This window comes from Sitophilus oryzae, unplaced genomic scaffold, assembly GCF_002938485.1.
Source record: "Sitophilus oryzae breed Bouriz unplaced genomic scaffold, Soryzae_2.0 scaffold_578_pilon_pilon, whole genome shotgun sequence".
Taxonomy (NCBI): domain Eukaryota; kingdom Metazoa; phylum Arthropoda; class Insecta; order Coleoptera; family Curculionidae; genus Sitophilus; species Sitophilus oryzae.
Genome location: NW_022147171.1, coordinates 2450948 through 2468320, shown reverse-complemented (window position 1 = coordinate 2468320; position 17373 = coordinate 2450948). Strand labels below are relative to the sequence as shown.

The 17373-nt window shown below is 31.7% G+C and overlaps 1 protein-coding gene across 1 annotated transcript in view; it reads left to right on the top strand.

The window, feature by feature from the left end:
* Positions 1 to 4521: 4521 nt before the first annotated feature.
* Positions 4522 to 17373, top strand: part of LOC115887651 (sodium-independent sulfate anion transporter-like) — a 31652-nt gene continuing 18800 nt past the window's right edge. Inside the window, exons 1-2 of the mRNA XM_030907115.1 lie at positions 4522 to 4950; positions 13408 to 13692. Coding sequence (XP_030762975.1) covers positions 4815 to 4950; positions 13408 to 13692 — 421 coding nt within the window. The 5' untranslated portion in view covers positions 4522 to 4814. The remainder of the gene's footprint in view (positions 4951 to 13407; positions 13693 to 17373) is intronic.

Genomic DNA, 17373 nt, shown 5'->3' with positions numbered 1-17373 from the left:
AAATTATGTTTGTCGTAAAATGGCGTTGTTAATTCCGTTTATACTTTTCCAAATCTCCATACCGTTTTAGAGAAAATTAAAAAATAACTTGCCAATATATTTTTCATAACAATGACACATAGATAAATGAAACAAATTTATATTGTAAACTGCCCATAAGGATGTAAACACTATTTGGCGCTATTCTAGCAACGGTCGCGACCCAAAGCTTTTGAAAATTTCGGAGCGATTCCGCTTTTTCCGGAATTATATCGCCAAATATTATTTATTCAAATTTATTATTTTCTTTTAATTTTATAAATAAAATACAGTGTGTTGCATACAAGAAACTTTATTTTATATAAAAACATATATGAAATATTGGAAACCGACGTTATGACACGATCCACGATGGTTTTTGCAGTTCACAGTTCACAGCACAGCTTTTTAAGTTTTTAATGCCACATTTTCACAATTATCACGGGTTTGAGTAAATAAAACTTAAATTAAACTCACAAGACAGCAATAATTTAATTACTTAGAAAATGGACGCTTTAAACACTTTTCGGATTTTTTTCAATGAGAGCGGTTTAGATTTTGAAAGATTTTATAATTTTTGAAGATTCTGACTTTGACAAGAGATATGGACAAGAGAAAATTTCTGTTTTTGTTAGCGGTTGGTTTTAGCAATCGCTATAGCAGCGCCAAGTACTTTTAGCATTTCGTATGAAATTTTGAGTGTAAAAATTACTATAAATGGGACATATTTTAAAGCTAAAAAATTGTCCACATATTGACCAGGGACGTTCATATAGGTTATCACTGGAATATTTTTCTAGAAAAAGCATTTACGCTACTGACTTTTTCTCTATTTATCGAAATATTGTAAGCAGTTTAATGCCGATTAAAAGTTGTCTCTTGATATTTTGTCGATTTCGACCTCCTTGATGAGATAAACGCAATTTTAATAATTTGCCTGGATCCAAGTCTAAAGCAGCCTTTAAAATAATTTAATATCATTAACTTGCAAATGTTTTAAAATAACTACTCATTGATTCCTTATCACAAAATATGAAAAAAGTTCCTATAAACATGGGTATGGAAATGTATAGTTTTAGAGTTACAGGATGTTAAAATTTTTAAAATTAGTTTTTTTGTAATTATCTTTAACATCATTATTTTTTTTATTTGAAATTACTATAAGTTTGATTAATACTAATAACTAATAGTATTAATAATACTTAATAATAAATTAGGTAAAAAATGTAATTTATTAATTTTATTTTAATTTTAATTTTATAAATTGTGACTAATAAAATTGCGTTTATTTCATCAAGGAGGTTGTAGAATTCGACAAAATATAAAGAGATAACTTTTAATTAGCATTAAACGGCCTACATAATTTTGATATCAAAAGAAAAAAAAATCAGTGACGCACATGTTTTTTTGAAAAATATTCCAGTGTTAACTCATATGCACGTCCCTGATGAATTTATCGACACTTCACACTTAGCATTAAAATATGTAGCACTTACATATAATAACTTTTAGTCTCAAAATTTTATTCGAATCACTAAAAGTACTTAAAAAAAGAAAATTATAATAAATCGAAAGATTTTATTAAGACTTTAATACCCTGTAGCTACGAAACATAGCAGAATCGGACCTATGTTGATATGAAAAATAAATATTATTTTTATGTGAGAAATCTCCCCACGAGAGGTGGCACATTATACAGGGTGTTTTTTGAAACACCTTGTATAATACTTAGATATAAACGAAACGAACGAATTACGCTTAATATTATTTCATTACATCGAAAAATGTAATGAAATAATGTAAAGGATAAGTTTATTTTTTTATCTTTGTAAAATTTATAACATTTAATTTTATAATTTCGCTGACGTGTTCCGAGATTTCAGAATAGAATAGAATAGAATAGAATAGAATAATTTATTGATGTCAATACCATACGAATAATGGCGTACATAAGTCAAAATATAAAAAAAATACATATATAAAACACAATTAACTTAAAAATTAACACAAAAGACATAGAGTTAAGACCATCATATTAGATGGGTACACAATGACAATTATAAACTCTAGTTAATACATTGTAATATAAACATAGGGTGGAAGTTTCCAGTTCCCACATTCTGTTGTAGAAGGAATTTCCATCAAGTGAGATTAATATGTATATCACTTGAAAGAAACTCCCTCGAGTCATGCAGTGGATTTTCAAGAAACCAGCTACGAACCCTGCCCTTAAACACCTTATCGGACAATAGTTTATACCCATCCGGGAGTTTATTGTAAAACTTCACACCCCAGTATCTAGGTCCATCTCGAGACCTTTCTACCTATGTATAGGGATACTGAGGTGCTCCGCCCTACGAGTGTCTTGAGAGCCGTGCTGAGCATTTGTGGGATATTTTTCTGTATTGGCTTTAACATATAATAGATTTTCCAATATATAAAGATTTGGGAGAGTAAGTATATTTAACATTTTAAAGGTTTCCCTGCAATCATCCCTGTAGCCCAATCCTCCGACAACTCTGACAGCCCTCCTCTGAAGCGCGAAAACCCTGCGCCACTGAGATGCGTGACCCCAAGCCAAAACAGCGTAGAACATCACAGAATGAAAAAGAGCGTAGTAAACCGTCCGCAATACGCAACAGGAAACAGTACCTGACAAATTACGCAGAACGAAGAGCGCGCTTCTTAGCTTCTTGCATAGTTGCTCAATATGAGCATTCCATCGCATTTCACTGTCGAACTGAACTCCTAAAAATGGAACAGATTCCCTGGAGAAGCGACAGTCCTCAGGCACACTCCTCAAAGAAAAAAATTATATGATTTGTTTTGGCCTCATTTAAAACTAGGTTATTTTTCCGGAACCAGTCAGCCGCCCTCGCTAGAGCGTCATCCGCACCTCCCTCTAGGTCTTTTAGCTCTTTTCCTCTGACCGAGACCGCTGTATCATCTGCGAACAAAACGTAATGGTCGTCACGTCGGATATGTGGTAAGTTGTTTATATAAGTCAAAAAAAGTAAAGGGCCCAGTACTGAGCCTTGTGGGACACCATTTTTAAGAGGTCTTGGGTTCCCGGAAATCCCGGACGGCTGGCAACCCTATCATTAACACGGCAGCATAGGTCTACAATATTAATGGGTAGACATATCAGATCCTCCATACAACCTGACAAAAAGATTCGTTTTATATTTGTTACGCAATATATTGATATAGCAAAAAAAAGTTCGGTTCTGCTGCAACAAGGAAATTAATTGATCACCTGCATCAATGACAAATTAGTTATGAAACAGATATTTTAAATTAAAATTATTTTTCAGGAACTAATTCAATTTAGTATAAATTCTATAACTAATTAGACCTTCAGACCTTATTTTACATAGTAATTTTAACACTTTAACTAAATATATAAAGCCGTTAACTATTTTACTAGAAACGCATCTGATTTCATATACGTCTAAAATAAAATTCACAATTAAAGAAAGTATTAATTATATATTTAAAATTCTTTTAAAGCAAGTGTCATAATAAAATAGCAGAAAAAATAAAAATAGGAAAAACATTTACGGTTATTACGGTAGATCAAGGGTATAAGTAACTAGTTTTTACCTTGTTAAAAATCGAACGAATTTAATGACAGACAAAAAAGATTAGTAGCTCTAACATCTTGATACTGATCATAACTGAAACTTTTTATTACATGTATTAATTTTTCTGGAAATTTTTAAATAAACAAAAATAAACTACTAATGTATTCCTGTGATTCCACTTACTCGGATGTTGTATGGTACGTACAATAGATATTTATTACTTTACAATATAAATTGAAGCGAATAATTGAATTATATGCAAAAATAGCCTTGATATGACATATTTTAAGTACCGATAAATGCAATACTCGTTAAAGATATTAAGTATAACAATAACGGAAGTCATTTTAAAAATTAAGCTGTAAAAACCGCAAAATTGACTTACTTTTATACAATTATCAACAACTTATCAATTCATGTTAGAATCAAATTTTATAAATGTATTAGACAGTTTTAGCAAATGTGATATCAATTTCGAAATATTATTTCTTATGATTTAAAAATGTACGATTCTTTGTTGTTATTTAATTAATCTACAGAGTGGTCCGAACTGTATTCCGGAAACTTCGGCAGCATATTCTGAAGATAAAAATAAGTAAAAATGTTCGTATAAATGTATGTCCTGAAATGAGTGTAGAAGTTTTATTTTTATTTCGATTTTTTCCAAATAATTTCTGAAGTAACGTCAATATTTGGATAAAAATTGGTGTCTAGGAATTTTTTGACATGAGAAATTTGATTTTGATGTCAGTATGACACCTACTTTCATCCAAATACCGATGTTAGTTCAGAAATTATTTGGAAAAAATCGAAATAAAAATGAAACTTTCACACCCTGTATCTCCGAAACTAAGCTATTTAGGACATACATTTACACGAACTTTTAAACTTACTTTTATCTGCAGAATATGCTGCCGAAGTTTCCGGAATATAGTTCGGATCACCCTGTATAAAAATTATTGTCAAACCCTGTTAGGAATATACTTTGTTAAACATTTCTGATTAATTTTAATACGACGATTTAATACGATAATATTTTTTCACGACAAAATAATATGTTTTACTCTAATATTATTTAACTTTGGTAAGGTAAAACTAACTGTCGATCTAATATACTCGTAGTATAGTTCTCTATATTTACGTTAACATGTTTTAAGCACATATCTACAACAGTAATAGTTTAAGAAAAGGCCGAAACCAGTAAATCAAAAAATGTTGTTGAAAAATGAACTAGAGAACAAAGTCACTTTGACTTCGTATGTCAACAATGATCCCGAAAGAATAAAGAATATTATTAACGAAAATGACAACAACGAAAGATATGTGGATTCTGGAGATTCTAGACGAAGTAAGTAAATTATCAAGCTAAAAGAAAACAAAGTTTGTGTTTACGTACAGTATGATTAAACAGATCTATAATCAAATGTGGCCTTGAATTATGATAGAGATTTTTTTTTGCTATTACATTTTTTTACTGTCAAAGTTAATGACCAACTGCTAATTTTGATCATACCTTTGCACTGCATTTTCGCTCATTAATAGATTTCATTATCAAATATATTGTTATATATTTTAATTTTCATTTTGTACAAATCTGAATGTTCTAGGTTAAGGTATTTCGAGATGGACATTAATATTTTAATATTTTTAATATTTTCCATTTCCTGATACTTCGCATTTAACAGGAAGTGGCTTACAATTTGCGTTTATTTTAAACAGAATTAATATTTTATGGTTTTTGAATCCCTGATGAAAATCTTAACATAGCCTGTTTATCCGTTTTCGAAATATTTTCAAATTTCAATATTATGAAACTTTAATCCACTTATATTATGGTCTGAGGAATGAATGCTTCTGAATTTTATGAACAGAAGAAAATTATACATTTATAATCGGCATTGAAAGTTAAATCGGAAGTGTCAGGATAGGACCATCAAATTAGGGGGTTCACTTGGAAAAAAGTGTTGGAAAGCTAATTATTGATTTGATTGGTTTATATTTGACGTGAAAAAGAAGTTTCATAGTTACTCACAAGCACTAGTGCTAGTTAGCACGGTTGCTGGACCGCCGCTCGACCGCCATTCGGCTCAGGTGGACTTTTTGGACTTTTTTTTCAACTTTTCACCTATAGTTCCGAAACGTTGCGTTCTAACGAATATTTCAGTATTACATAAATTAAAGAAAATTTAATTCTTTGAATTAGTATACATTAATCCAAATAGGTTTAGTAGTATGATTAAAATCAAAAGTTAAAGATTGGTGATATTTACCCACTTTGCTGAAAATGCATTAAAGTGATATTGAATTGTCCATCACATGGAAAATATCATTCTAGTTAGAATAAATGCAATTAATGTTATAAAGCATCAAATTGTAGTTTTAACGTGTAAGTTAAATTTTAAATTTGGTCAAGTACATGCTAAGAAAGTAAAAAAGAGGTACCCTCCCATTCCTTTCAATTGTGTGTAAAATAATTTATAAAGAGACATTATAGAAATTAGTTGCGAGTTTCCATTAGGTATGTGGAAAACATCACCATCAAGGATTTTTTAATTATCGCAGCTTAACTGAGAGATGATAAAGACGTGCTTTGTCGTATTTGTCTTGTAAGCGAGGAGCCACCGGATTTGTGGCAGATGCTACTTCGCTAGAAACATCATCGTCAAGCCACCAGACTCCTTCAGAGGATAAAATGATATCCGTGGTGATGAAGATCCGGACCAGTTTAACCTGCCGAAATATTTTAAGGATTTTAATAGGTACTACAACCTTCTTTCTTCGAATTGGATAAAAGAGTATAATATAATATATAACGGGTGGAAACCATTAAAATAATAAACTAAAAAGTATTAGGGTAAGTCTCCTACTGCTGACGCAGTCTTCCCGTTTCCCATCTCCAAGCTAATCTATCAAAGACATCATCGTCCTCTAATTGTCGAGGTTCCATGGATTCTCTTATTCCATCATTCCAGGATCGTCGTGGTCTTCCTCGTTTTCTTCGGTGCGGCGGAACCCATTGAAAGACTCGTTTTGGCCATCGTTCATCTGGCATTCTCATGAGGTGCCCAAACCATTTCAGCGATCTTTTCTCTATTCCTAAACGTTCTCCAACCCGATGTGAGTACATATCAATGTAAAATCTCTGACGAGGGGTACGGGACTCAAAAAACTCACAATCTTAAAATCAAAAAATCAAAATGCAAGATTGTGAGTTTTTTGAGTCCCCTAACCCTCGTCAGAGGTTTTACATTTTCTCTGTTCTATCAACCACCGTGTCCTGAGCATCCATTCTTCTTCTATCACTTCGATGCGCACGCACTCCCTTCTAGATACTCGTGCGCTTCGCCTGAGGTAGTCCATTTCGGAGGCAAGAAGTCTTCTGCGCAAATCAGAGTTAACCGTCCATATTTATTTTTTCATATAAAAAAACGAGATTTGGTATGTTAGTATATGAGATATAATATATTAGATTGATTGACGTATTCAATTTTTTTCGACCACTTCCTGTTTCACCGGAAATTACTACAACTTATGATTTTTAAATAGGACTGTATTTTTTTACTTTATTCGATAGAAAATGACGCTTCGAATAGAAAATTGTATTTTAAATTATCAATCTAGATCTAGGTTGTATTAAAAACACTAATTTTTAATCAAGGAGCCATGGAAAATAGATCTGGTCGTCTAATGTTTTAGTGTTTTATCCTGGACAGTTAAGATGCCCAAATCGTATTTTTAATCATATCTCATTTTTTTCAAATGGAACAAATATGGCTTATTAGCATATTTGGAAAAAACATTTTTTTGCGAATAATTTTGTACCACACACTTGGTATTTCGAGTCAAATAGTCGTTATGAATCGCATGTTGCAATTTCAAATAAACCGTATTCGAAAATTTCAAAAGTTGAATATGATGTTATTCTATTCAGAGTGTCATTTTATATCCAATAAAGTAACAAAATACCGAGGATGCCATTTAAAAATCAAAAGTTGCAATCATTTCCGGTGAAACAGGAAGTGACCAAAAATAATTGTATACGTCAATCTTAAATTTATGTCATTTACTAACATACCAAATCTCAATTTTTTAACTGAAAAATTCACAGATTTTGCAACATGCGCAACCATCATAGGCGTATTGAAAATACCAGACACAAGTTGGCGGTTGTCGAAGAAAAAAACTTTTTTTTACACACCCCTTAATTTTAAACGAACTTATTCGATACTTTACGGTCACCCTTATAATGTTTACTACTGAACTGTGATATTTATTTCTTGGTTACAGAAACGATGCAATGTAAGGTCGTGGGGGTAAGCAGCAAAAATTAATTACATTAATAAAAATTAATGTAGAAAATAAAATTTGGTCACAAAAAGTTTTTATTATTTTTCTAAAGTAATAACCATAAATATAAAATCTTGACACTTAGTGATGGTGGTTTCATTATGTTGTTTCTTGCATTGGACTTTATTAATTAAATATAAATCTGAAACAAAATTTCTGATTTTAACTGTAGGTACCTATAATTTTTAATATTAATTCTGAAAAATAAGAAAGTAAACGTATTAATAATTAATATCGGTTTAAAGGTCGAAACTACCAGTTTGATTAGATTATCAATGTATACATGTATACTCTGTTTTTTTTCTCAGGTAAGACAGACGATGACAAGAAAAGCAGATGACATCCCATACCAATCTATTTATTTTACTAAAAAAAGTTTTCAATATTTTTTAAGTTAGCTATGGATGGGTTTAAATATAAATCCGTCATGTCATCCGTAGTCTCTTGTTGTTTTTAACTAGTTTTATTGGTTTATTTCAAAAATGACAGATAATATTTCAATTTAACTGGTTTGACGGAACGATGAACGACAAACGGACGCTGGATTAGTTTAATATCTTTGACATGTGTGCCTGTCCAGAGGCCTGTCATAAAATATTTTTGAAATGCTGCGAATAAGAAACTTCTTATTTCTTATGAAAATCATTTTTATTATCTTGGCTCTCCGAGACGTTTTCCATATCCGTATATACACCAGTGGTAAGTCACGGTAATATTTATTAACCATATTCATATTAGGTATTATTACTTACCTTCCTGATTTATATTTCCTGTTGTCTCTGATGGTCCTTCAAAATCTTCCAAGGTCGAAAAAGAAGTACCGATTGTAGTTACTGATAAAACTTTAGCAATTTTCTTGCGATTTCTATAGGCTCGACAAATTTCGACGTTTAATTTAAGTTTTCTAACGTTTTTTTTTTAACGAAGATTCAGTTAATGAACGATGAACCGTTTCGCTTATCCGCCATTTTTTAAAAGGTACCACAGACCACTTGATTCGAGTCATCACGTGAACTATTGGATTTTATATTTATCTATTATATTTGCATTTTATATCCGATTCAACTTATGACTTCCGATCTGATTACTCCTACACTGATATAATCTGTATTACGACTTATGCTAGGTTAATTAAGGAAATTTGCGACCAATTTTGAATTAAGTTATACTGCAAAGACTAGGATAGCCTATGATTTGTCGTTGTCAATTATAATTTAAAAGGAAAAATACGTAAAAATATTATTTTTATAAAGCCACAAAGGAGGACAACAAATTGACAATGATTAAATAGACCATCCAAGAGATAATGAAATTAAAAAACAAATAAGTTTTAACTGTCATAATTTACTAGGAAAAAGCAGTTCTAGCATAATTCAATAGGTTCAAAATTTACACAACCATTAGTTTTTACCTTTTCGATAAGTTATGAGATCGTTGGGATACGAGAGGTGCTTAGACATTTTCATTTTCAAAAACGTCTTGTATTTCGAAAAGAAATCAAATTTAATTAACTAACCCAATCCCGTAAGGACGCAACTGAAATAAAAATAACAGAACTGTTTTTATATGACAAAATACATCTTGATACATGGAAGACGTGTACTAAATTTTAAAAAGATATTTAAAATAGTATCAGTGTTATTGTAAAAAAAACTGATTTTCCTGAAAACTTTACCGCCCTGTATAAAAATGGGAGGCAACATTACTTTTGATACTGTTAAATAATATGATAATTAAAAAATATATAAAAAAATTGTGTACAAATACATTAAACAGAGAATACAAAATTATATACATACATATAAAATTAAGCGTAAGTACCATAACAAGGATAATACCTTATTGTTTACGAATACAGTGTGAACTTACAAGATTCACAGTTACGAACAAAATAAAATGAAATATTCATGAAATATAACACACACCCTATTAGCTTCACGGCTTATACAATCGAATAAATCACATAATATTTCTCACACCTACATACTTGACTTAAAACTCAAAAAGTACTCACCAATATCTTAAACCTAACAGATTTTAATCAATTTTCAACACTTTTAACACTTCGAAGCGTATTTTACCATTATGGATCATTTTATTTACGACCTCTACCTCATTTCGGCCTTTGAACGACCTTGCCCTATCCCATATTCCTATAACGCCGGCTAAACTATCGACGTGTTGACAGGCAGGTTATCGAACCCATGCGGCTCTAGCATGTCGTTTTTTCAAAGATGGGTCCCATATAAACGCGGCCAGAAGTATTTTCAATACTAAAAATAAAAAAGTTATAGAGGTGAGCCACTTTTGAGACGCAACCGGTATACTAAACCAAAGATAATTCTACCACGTATAATATTCTTTGACTAAACCCATAATTTGATGCTCTATTCGTCTTATTTATTTCTATTTAGAATGACGTATTCCATGTAACGGACGACTGAATGTCATTTTAATGCATTTTTCATCAAAATGGGTACACTGAAAAAAATATTGTTCATAATATTAATGAACATCGATTATTAACTGTTGATGATTTGTTAATCATAGATCGATGCCTGATTGACAGAGAATTTAATTGTTTTTAATTTACGTAATACTGAGATATTCGCTAGAATGCAACGTTTCGGAACTATAGGCGAAAATCTGAAAAAAGTCCAAGAATTTTACCATCTTTTGGACCTCATAAGTGACACAACGGTCGAGCAACCGTGCAAACCTAGCATACTTCCCTTTATGTCAAATAATCCGATCAATTTAATATTTAGTAAAATTATATAAAGATTCTTGCCACTTAACTGCTAATATAGAAATTTAATTCTACGCTGTGTTTGTCATAATGCGGATCAACCTGCTCTCACTACCGGTTTCGGAGCCCTACTCCATCATCAGGTGAGCTTGGGAGATCCACAAAATGACAACCACAGCGCAGAGATAGTTAATTCCGACTTGTCGGAAAGAATCGGTTAGATATTAAGTCCCGAACGGGAGATAGCGGCCTGCGTGCAATGGTAGTACTTTCGTATCACCGAGGCGCAGCTATCGATAGTAAAAGGATGGTAAAAGGCTTTTTTTCAGGCCAGCCAAATTATAAAATAGAAAACACATTTCTTGCAGTAGAGGTATATAATAAAATTATATAAAGATTCTTGCCACTTAACTGCTAATATAGAAATTTAATTCTACGCTGTGTTTGTAATTAATTAACATCCTTTTACTATCGATAGTTGCGCCTCGGTGGTACGAAAGTACTACCATTGCACGCAGGCCGCTATCTCCCGTTCGGGACTTAATATCTAACCGATACTTTCCGACAAGTCGGAATTAACTATCTCTGCGCTGTGGTTGTCATTTTGTGGATCTCCCAAGCACACCTGATGATGGAGTAGGGCTCCAAAACCGGTAGTGAGAGCAGGTTGATCCGCATTATGACAAACACAGCGTAGAATTAAATTTCTATATTAGCAGTTAAGTGGCAAGAATCTTTATATAATTTTATTATATACCTCTACTGCAAGAAATTTGTTTTCTATTTAATATTTAGCTTTCTCATACTTTTTTTCCAAGTGACTAAATCTTATATGACTGGCCTAGGAACTAAGAAGTGAAAATAGTTTAAAAAGATAATTGGACCTTAATTTTTTTTATAGAATGGTTGTATGAACAAATATTAAAAAACTGCCAACTACTATATTTCTTGAAAAATAATGCCTATATACCGTGTATTGCATCGTCGACCTGAACATGAACAGTAAATTTCTTGTAAATTTTAAAAATGATGAATGATGAATAAGAACAAGACAACTTGTCTGGTATGGACATGTGATCAGAGCTGGAGAAGACCGATGGCCAAAAAGAGCTATAGAATATGCCCCTAGAAATCGAAGAAGAAGAGGAAGACCAGTGATATCATGGAAATAAAGAATAAGAAAAACAATGAGAGACAGGACCATTAGAGATGACGAATAATGGCAAAACAGAGGAAAATGGCAATCGAAATGCGGGATACGGCAAAGGCTATATGACCCCCGCTGTATATACATACAGGGTCGCTTTTATGGAGACGGTCGAGTATTAGTTAAAATATAGGAGGTACCGCAAAAAGTTAAATATAAAAGTTATAGGGTTTATAAATATCTACTAGCGGGTAATAAATATACGTATACAGGGTCGGTCATAAAGTTTTATTTTTTTTAAATGAAACCCCCTGTATATTATTGCATATTTCTGTTTTTCCTTCAATTCTAAGCAAAAATCGAAATACACACAATGTACCTCATATCAACGGCTTCCGAGTTATTGACTTTTGAAAATATCACTTAAACAATTTGATTTAATTAATTTCGATATGTTCAGTTTCATTTAACGATGCCATTTTGCCGAAACAGTGATACTTAATAATATTTGACATTAGTTCTCAAGTTAGCATTTATAGATGTATAAAATGAGAGTATAGCAAGTCTGGAAATTACTAACTACTATTCTTCAATTTATGTACATTGTGTATTACAATTATTGAAATATGCAATAATATACAGAGAGTTTCGTTTAAAAAAAAAGTTTGATGTGACACACCTTTATGACCGACCCTGTATATTTAAATTTACTAGTAGCTAATAGAAATTTAAAAACCCATTACAAGAGTAGTCACAGTTTCGGCAGAATGGCATCATTAAATCAAACCAAACACATCGAAATTAATTAAATAGAATTGTTTAAGTGATATTTTCAAAAGTCAATAATTCGGAAACGGTTGCTTAGAGGTACATTGTGTGTATTTCGATTTTTGCTTAGAATTGAAGGAAGAATTGAAATATGTAACAATATAATTGATAAATTATAATTAAATAAATGTATTACTCACTAATAGATATTTAAAAATCCTATAACTTTTGTATTTTAGTTTTTGCGGTACCTCCTATATTTTACCTAATAATCGACCGTTTCCCTACATAAAAGCCCCCGACCCTGTATACATATGAATAAGTTTTCCCCGTTTAATTTTAAAGAAAAATGTATTTATTGTTATTCCAATCAAAACCGAATTATTTTTTCAATTAATTTAGTATATTTTATCTTTCATAGCTCGAAAAGGAATTCGTAGAAGCTATTGAAAATAAAAATTTTGCTTGATTTTAGGAGCCCATTAAAAAGTTTCAAATATTTTTTGCTGCAAAATAAACTGGGGAAAGCTTATTGATCGTTTTTAAAATTTACATGGGATTTCTTATGTTCAGATCGACCATGCAACACGCTGTATTTTAATATGAAATTAATTTCCAAAATAAATTTAAGTAAATTTTTATTCTATTCAACTATAAATTTATTGTCTACTCAATAGTGACAGTATGCATTTGCAGCAGGTGGACATTTATGCATTTTTGCTGTATTTATATAAGAATAAGATATTTTTTTAACTTTTTTTTCTAAATTTAATTGATACTATAACTTATTTCAGGTTCTTCTACTACACTAGATCTTCCGGACAGCATTTACTTTCGTCATAAATCGATATTATTTTCAGAGGATGAAGACGTACCCTCTAAAAAATGGTTTAAGAAGCGCATTAAAAATCTGTGTAATACAAAGACGTTAAAAAAACGCGTGCCTATTTTTGATTATTTACCCCGTTACAACTGGGAGACAGCGATATCGGACTTTCTGGCAGGTTTAACAGTAGGTTTAACCATAATCCCTCAGGCAATAGCGTATTCTAGTGTTGCCGGATTACCGGCACAGATAGGTAAGGACAGAATTAAAAGCAAAATAAAACACTAATTTACCACAATGCACCAAGACACTTTACTTTTGTACTATAGTCGCGCGTTTCGCTAACCATGTTAGGATCATCAGGAGATGATTCAAATTATTTTAATCGTCTCTCATCTAGAAAAGTTTTAATCATCTACTGATGGTGCTAACATGCTTAGCGAAACGCATTTTCAGTGCAAAAGTAAAGTATTTTGGTGTTTTGTGGCGAATTAGTATTTTATTTTGCTAACACCAAAGGTTCCAACTCTCAACTGTAATGAGGAAAAAATAACGAATCAAGGCAAAGAAACCTAAAAACAAATTAAATCGTTAAAAACGATTTAATTTGTTCTTAATTTGTATCCAGTTTATAACTTTTACGGTTCCGTACCCAAAGGGTAAAAACTGGAACCCTATTATTAAGACTTCGCTATCCGTCCATCCGTCCATCCGTCTGTCACAAAGGTCTATCTTATGAACCGTTATAGCTAGACAGTTGAAATTTTTACATATAATGTATCTATATTGCCATTAGAAGAACAAATACTACAAACAGAATTAAATAAATGTTTATAAATAAAAAAGTACTTTCACTAAACATTATCTGTTAAGTAAGAATTTTACATAGAATCTTTCAAGTCCTCGGTGGCCGCGTGGTTAAAGCTTTTAGGACTTTACGCTGCTATGACGTTGGAGCCGTAGTAAGGCAGGTTCGAATCCTAGTCAAGGCGAATTTTTTTAATCGTTTTTTTTTAATTTTTACATATTTTTACATATTACAATTTTGAGTAATGTGTTTCTTCATTTTTATTAAAATTACTTATACGCGCATTCAAAATTTCAGCTAAATCGAAAAAAAAAGTTTATAATAATATAGTGTCTAATATTGTATAGATAATGAATGGTACGGAACCCTTCGTGCGCGAGTCCGACTCGCACTTTACCAATTTTTTTAATTATACTTTATATTTTTGAATTATACTTTACCAATTTTTTGAATTATATTTGGGATGCTTTAAAAGTTGGAAAATACAAATTTAGGTTATAAACGCCTATACCATTGTGTCGGGTTCATTTCTTGAAAATAATTCTAGATTTTGTGGATTTCGCTAAGGGAAGAAAATCTACAAAATCAAAAAGTTTTTTTTTCTAAACATTACTGTGCACTGCAGTGATTCCAAACTGAAACCAGCTCAGTAGCTTTTTACTAGTAAAATAAATTTGCCTAACCAACAAAAAATGCTTAACGTTTCAGGAAGCATATCTACTCCCGTCTTCAGAAGTAACAAAAACACAAAGAAAAAACGATTTAAAATATTTAAATCAAGAACACTTATCTACTCAATAACACTTCTGCTTTTAGCAGATACGTCGATGGATGGCCAACAAATCTCTAGATTGGTGGAGAACTTTACCGGCAGAGGCAGACACAAAAGTTCATAGAAGAACATTCACAATAGACCTGATAGGCAAAAACAGAAAGACAGCCAAAGCTGTAGTGGGTCACTAACAGGACATTGTAATATGACTAGGCATCTATAGCTAATGTGATTGATGGAGTAAGCCAAGTGCCTGTTTTGTCAATCTGAAGTAGAAACGACAAAACACATTTTATGTCGGTGCGACAGCCTGGCTTCGATGCGATTCTTTGTACTAGACAATAATAGGCCATATGCAGGGTTCAGTCTGCCAGTTGCTAGACTTTGTGAAAAGGATATGGCTAAAGAATGTAACCTAAGGTCGAAAAAGGTCGCAGTAGATCAGGCAACTGATCGCAGTGGATCAGGCCAACTTGAAGACTCTAATCTATAATCTAGATACGTCGATCTGATTCGACAATGCGTCCATGCACGCATAGTGAGTATGATGCAGTTTGTGATGCGATGCGCCGCGCCGATGCTGTTTGTGAATGCGATTCGTTGGTTCGTTTGGAAACTCATCCATTCTGTTAGTGATATTTCTTTTGATGGTTCGCCCAAAAACCGCACAACGTATCAATGCATTGGCTCCAAATCGTTGCCGTTCTTCTGACTATATATAATAGATGGTTATTTATAGACAATTTTGTATATTTTGTCATATAATATAATTTTAACAACGAACGTCAACGATTTATAATAGACATATATGCTAAAAACTAAACTGTCCCTGAATTGTTCTTGTTTAAATATGTTATTATGTTTTTGTATTTTTTTGGCTTCTGGCGACACGACGACGGCAAGAGATATACTTCCTGAATGAAATAATATTAAGCGTTGTTTGTCGGTCAGGCAAATTTGTTTTACTAGTAAAAAGCCACTGACAATTTGGTTTTCGTTTTTTGAAAAATTGACTTTTTGATTTCTAAATTTCCTTCAACAGCGGCGAAAAATCCATATTTATTTTCGACAAATTTGTGTACATTAAAAGTGAATTAGATGAAATATCAAAAGAAAATTGTTTCCTTAAAAAAATGAGAATGTGAATTAGGGCCATACAGACTATATATTTTATAGCTTCTAGGTAGGGTTCAGAACCGGGAATTTCCGGTTTATTTGAGACATGAAAGAACCGGGACTCATTATTAATTCCCGGTTCTTTCGGTACTTTCGGGACTCGGTAATAATAATTAAAAACATATTTTTTGTTACGTGCGAAAGACTATTGATACTTTCTAGGCGGTCGAAATCAAACCCTTCTAAATAAGAAATGATGCTATCTCTCTTACTGTTCTTACATACTTCTGAAGTTATTTTAAAGTTTCTATAAGGTTTATTAGGAATTATTGAAGTTTAAATATATTATTTTATTATTTAGTATAATATTGCTGAGTGTGTTAGCTATATTTGGTTGTGCTATGTTTTTATATACTTACTAGCGTGTACCAGCGACTTCGTTCGCGTCGAATTAATCATTTGTAATGCTGATGATAAATGGTTGGATGATGGATTGTTTTCCAAAAATCAGCTTTTTACGTCAAGCGCTTTAAGCAGGATCGTGATTAATCAATGACCAGATTTTTCGAAACACCCTGTATACATTTTTAAAAACTCTTAAAATATGTAAAAAACAAAATAAAATATACGTGTTTAAGCATTTTTTCGGAAACTTGACCGTTTTTTAAATAAAAAATATTGTAATATTTGAGGGTTGGTTTCACCCTCTTGGAACTTGAATTTCGAAAAATCCCTTCTTATCGAACCTCTACACCCTAGAATCAACCTGTATGCCAAAATTGAGCTTCTTACGTTGAGTGGTTTGAGCAGGATCGTGATTAATCAGTATGTCAGTCACTTAAGGATTTTATATATTAGTATAGATATACGAGTAATATGTATACGAGTATATAGACTTTTTATAGACATCTTTAATTGAAAATGTTATTTTTTTTCAAATTTACTTAAGTTGGTTTCGAGGTTGGTTGAGGTTGTTTGATGTAATTTTTAAGCTACCTATGTGTTTTTTTTCGCTTCTGTTCATTATTTGTGTTAATGTTTACTTTCTCATGACTTAATAATTTATAAATAATATATATAAAATTGAGTTTCAATTACGATAAACATAAACAAAATTACTTACTTACTTACTCTTTTCTCTTTTGAAGTTCCTATAATATACAGGGTGTCCCAGGCTGAGCGTGCATTAGAAGTTTGTAGAGAACTAAAATATCTAGCTCGGATATTTTTTCACATCA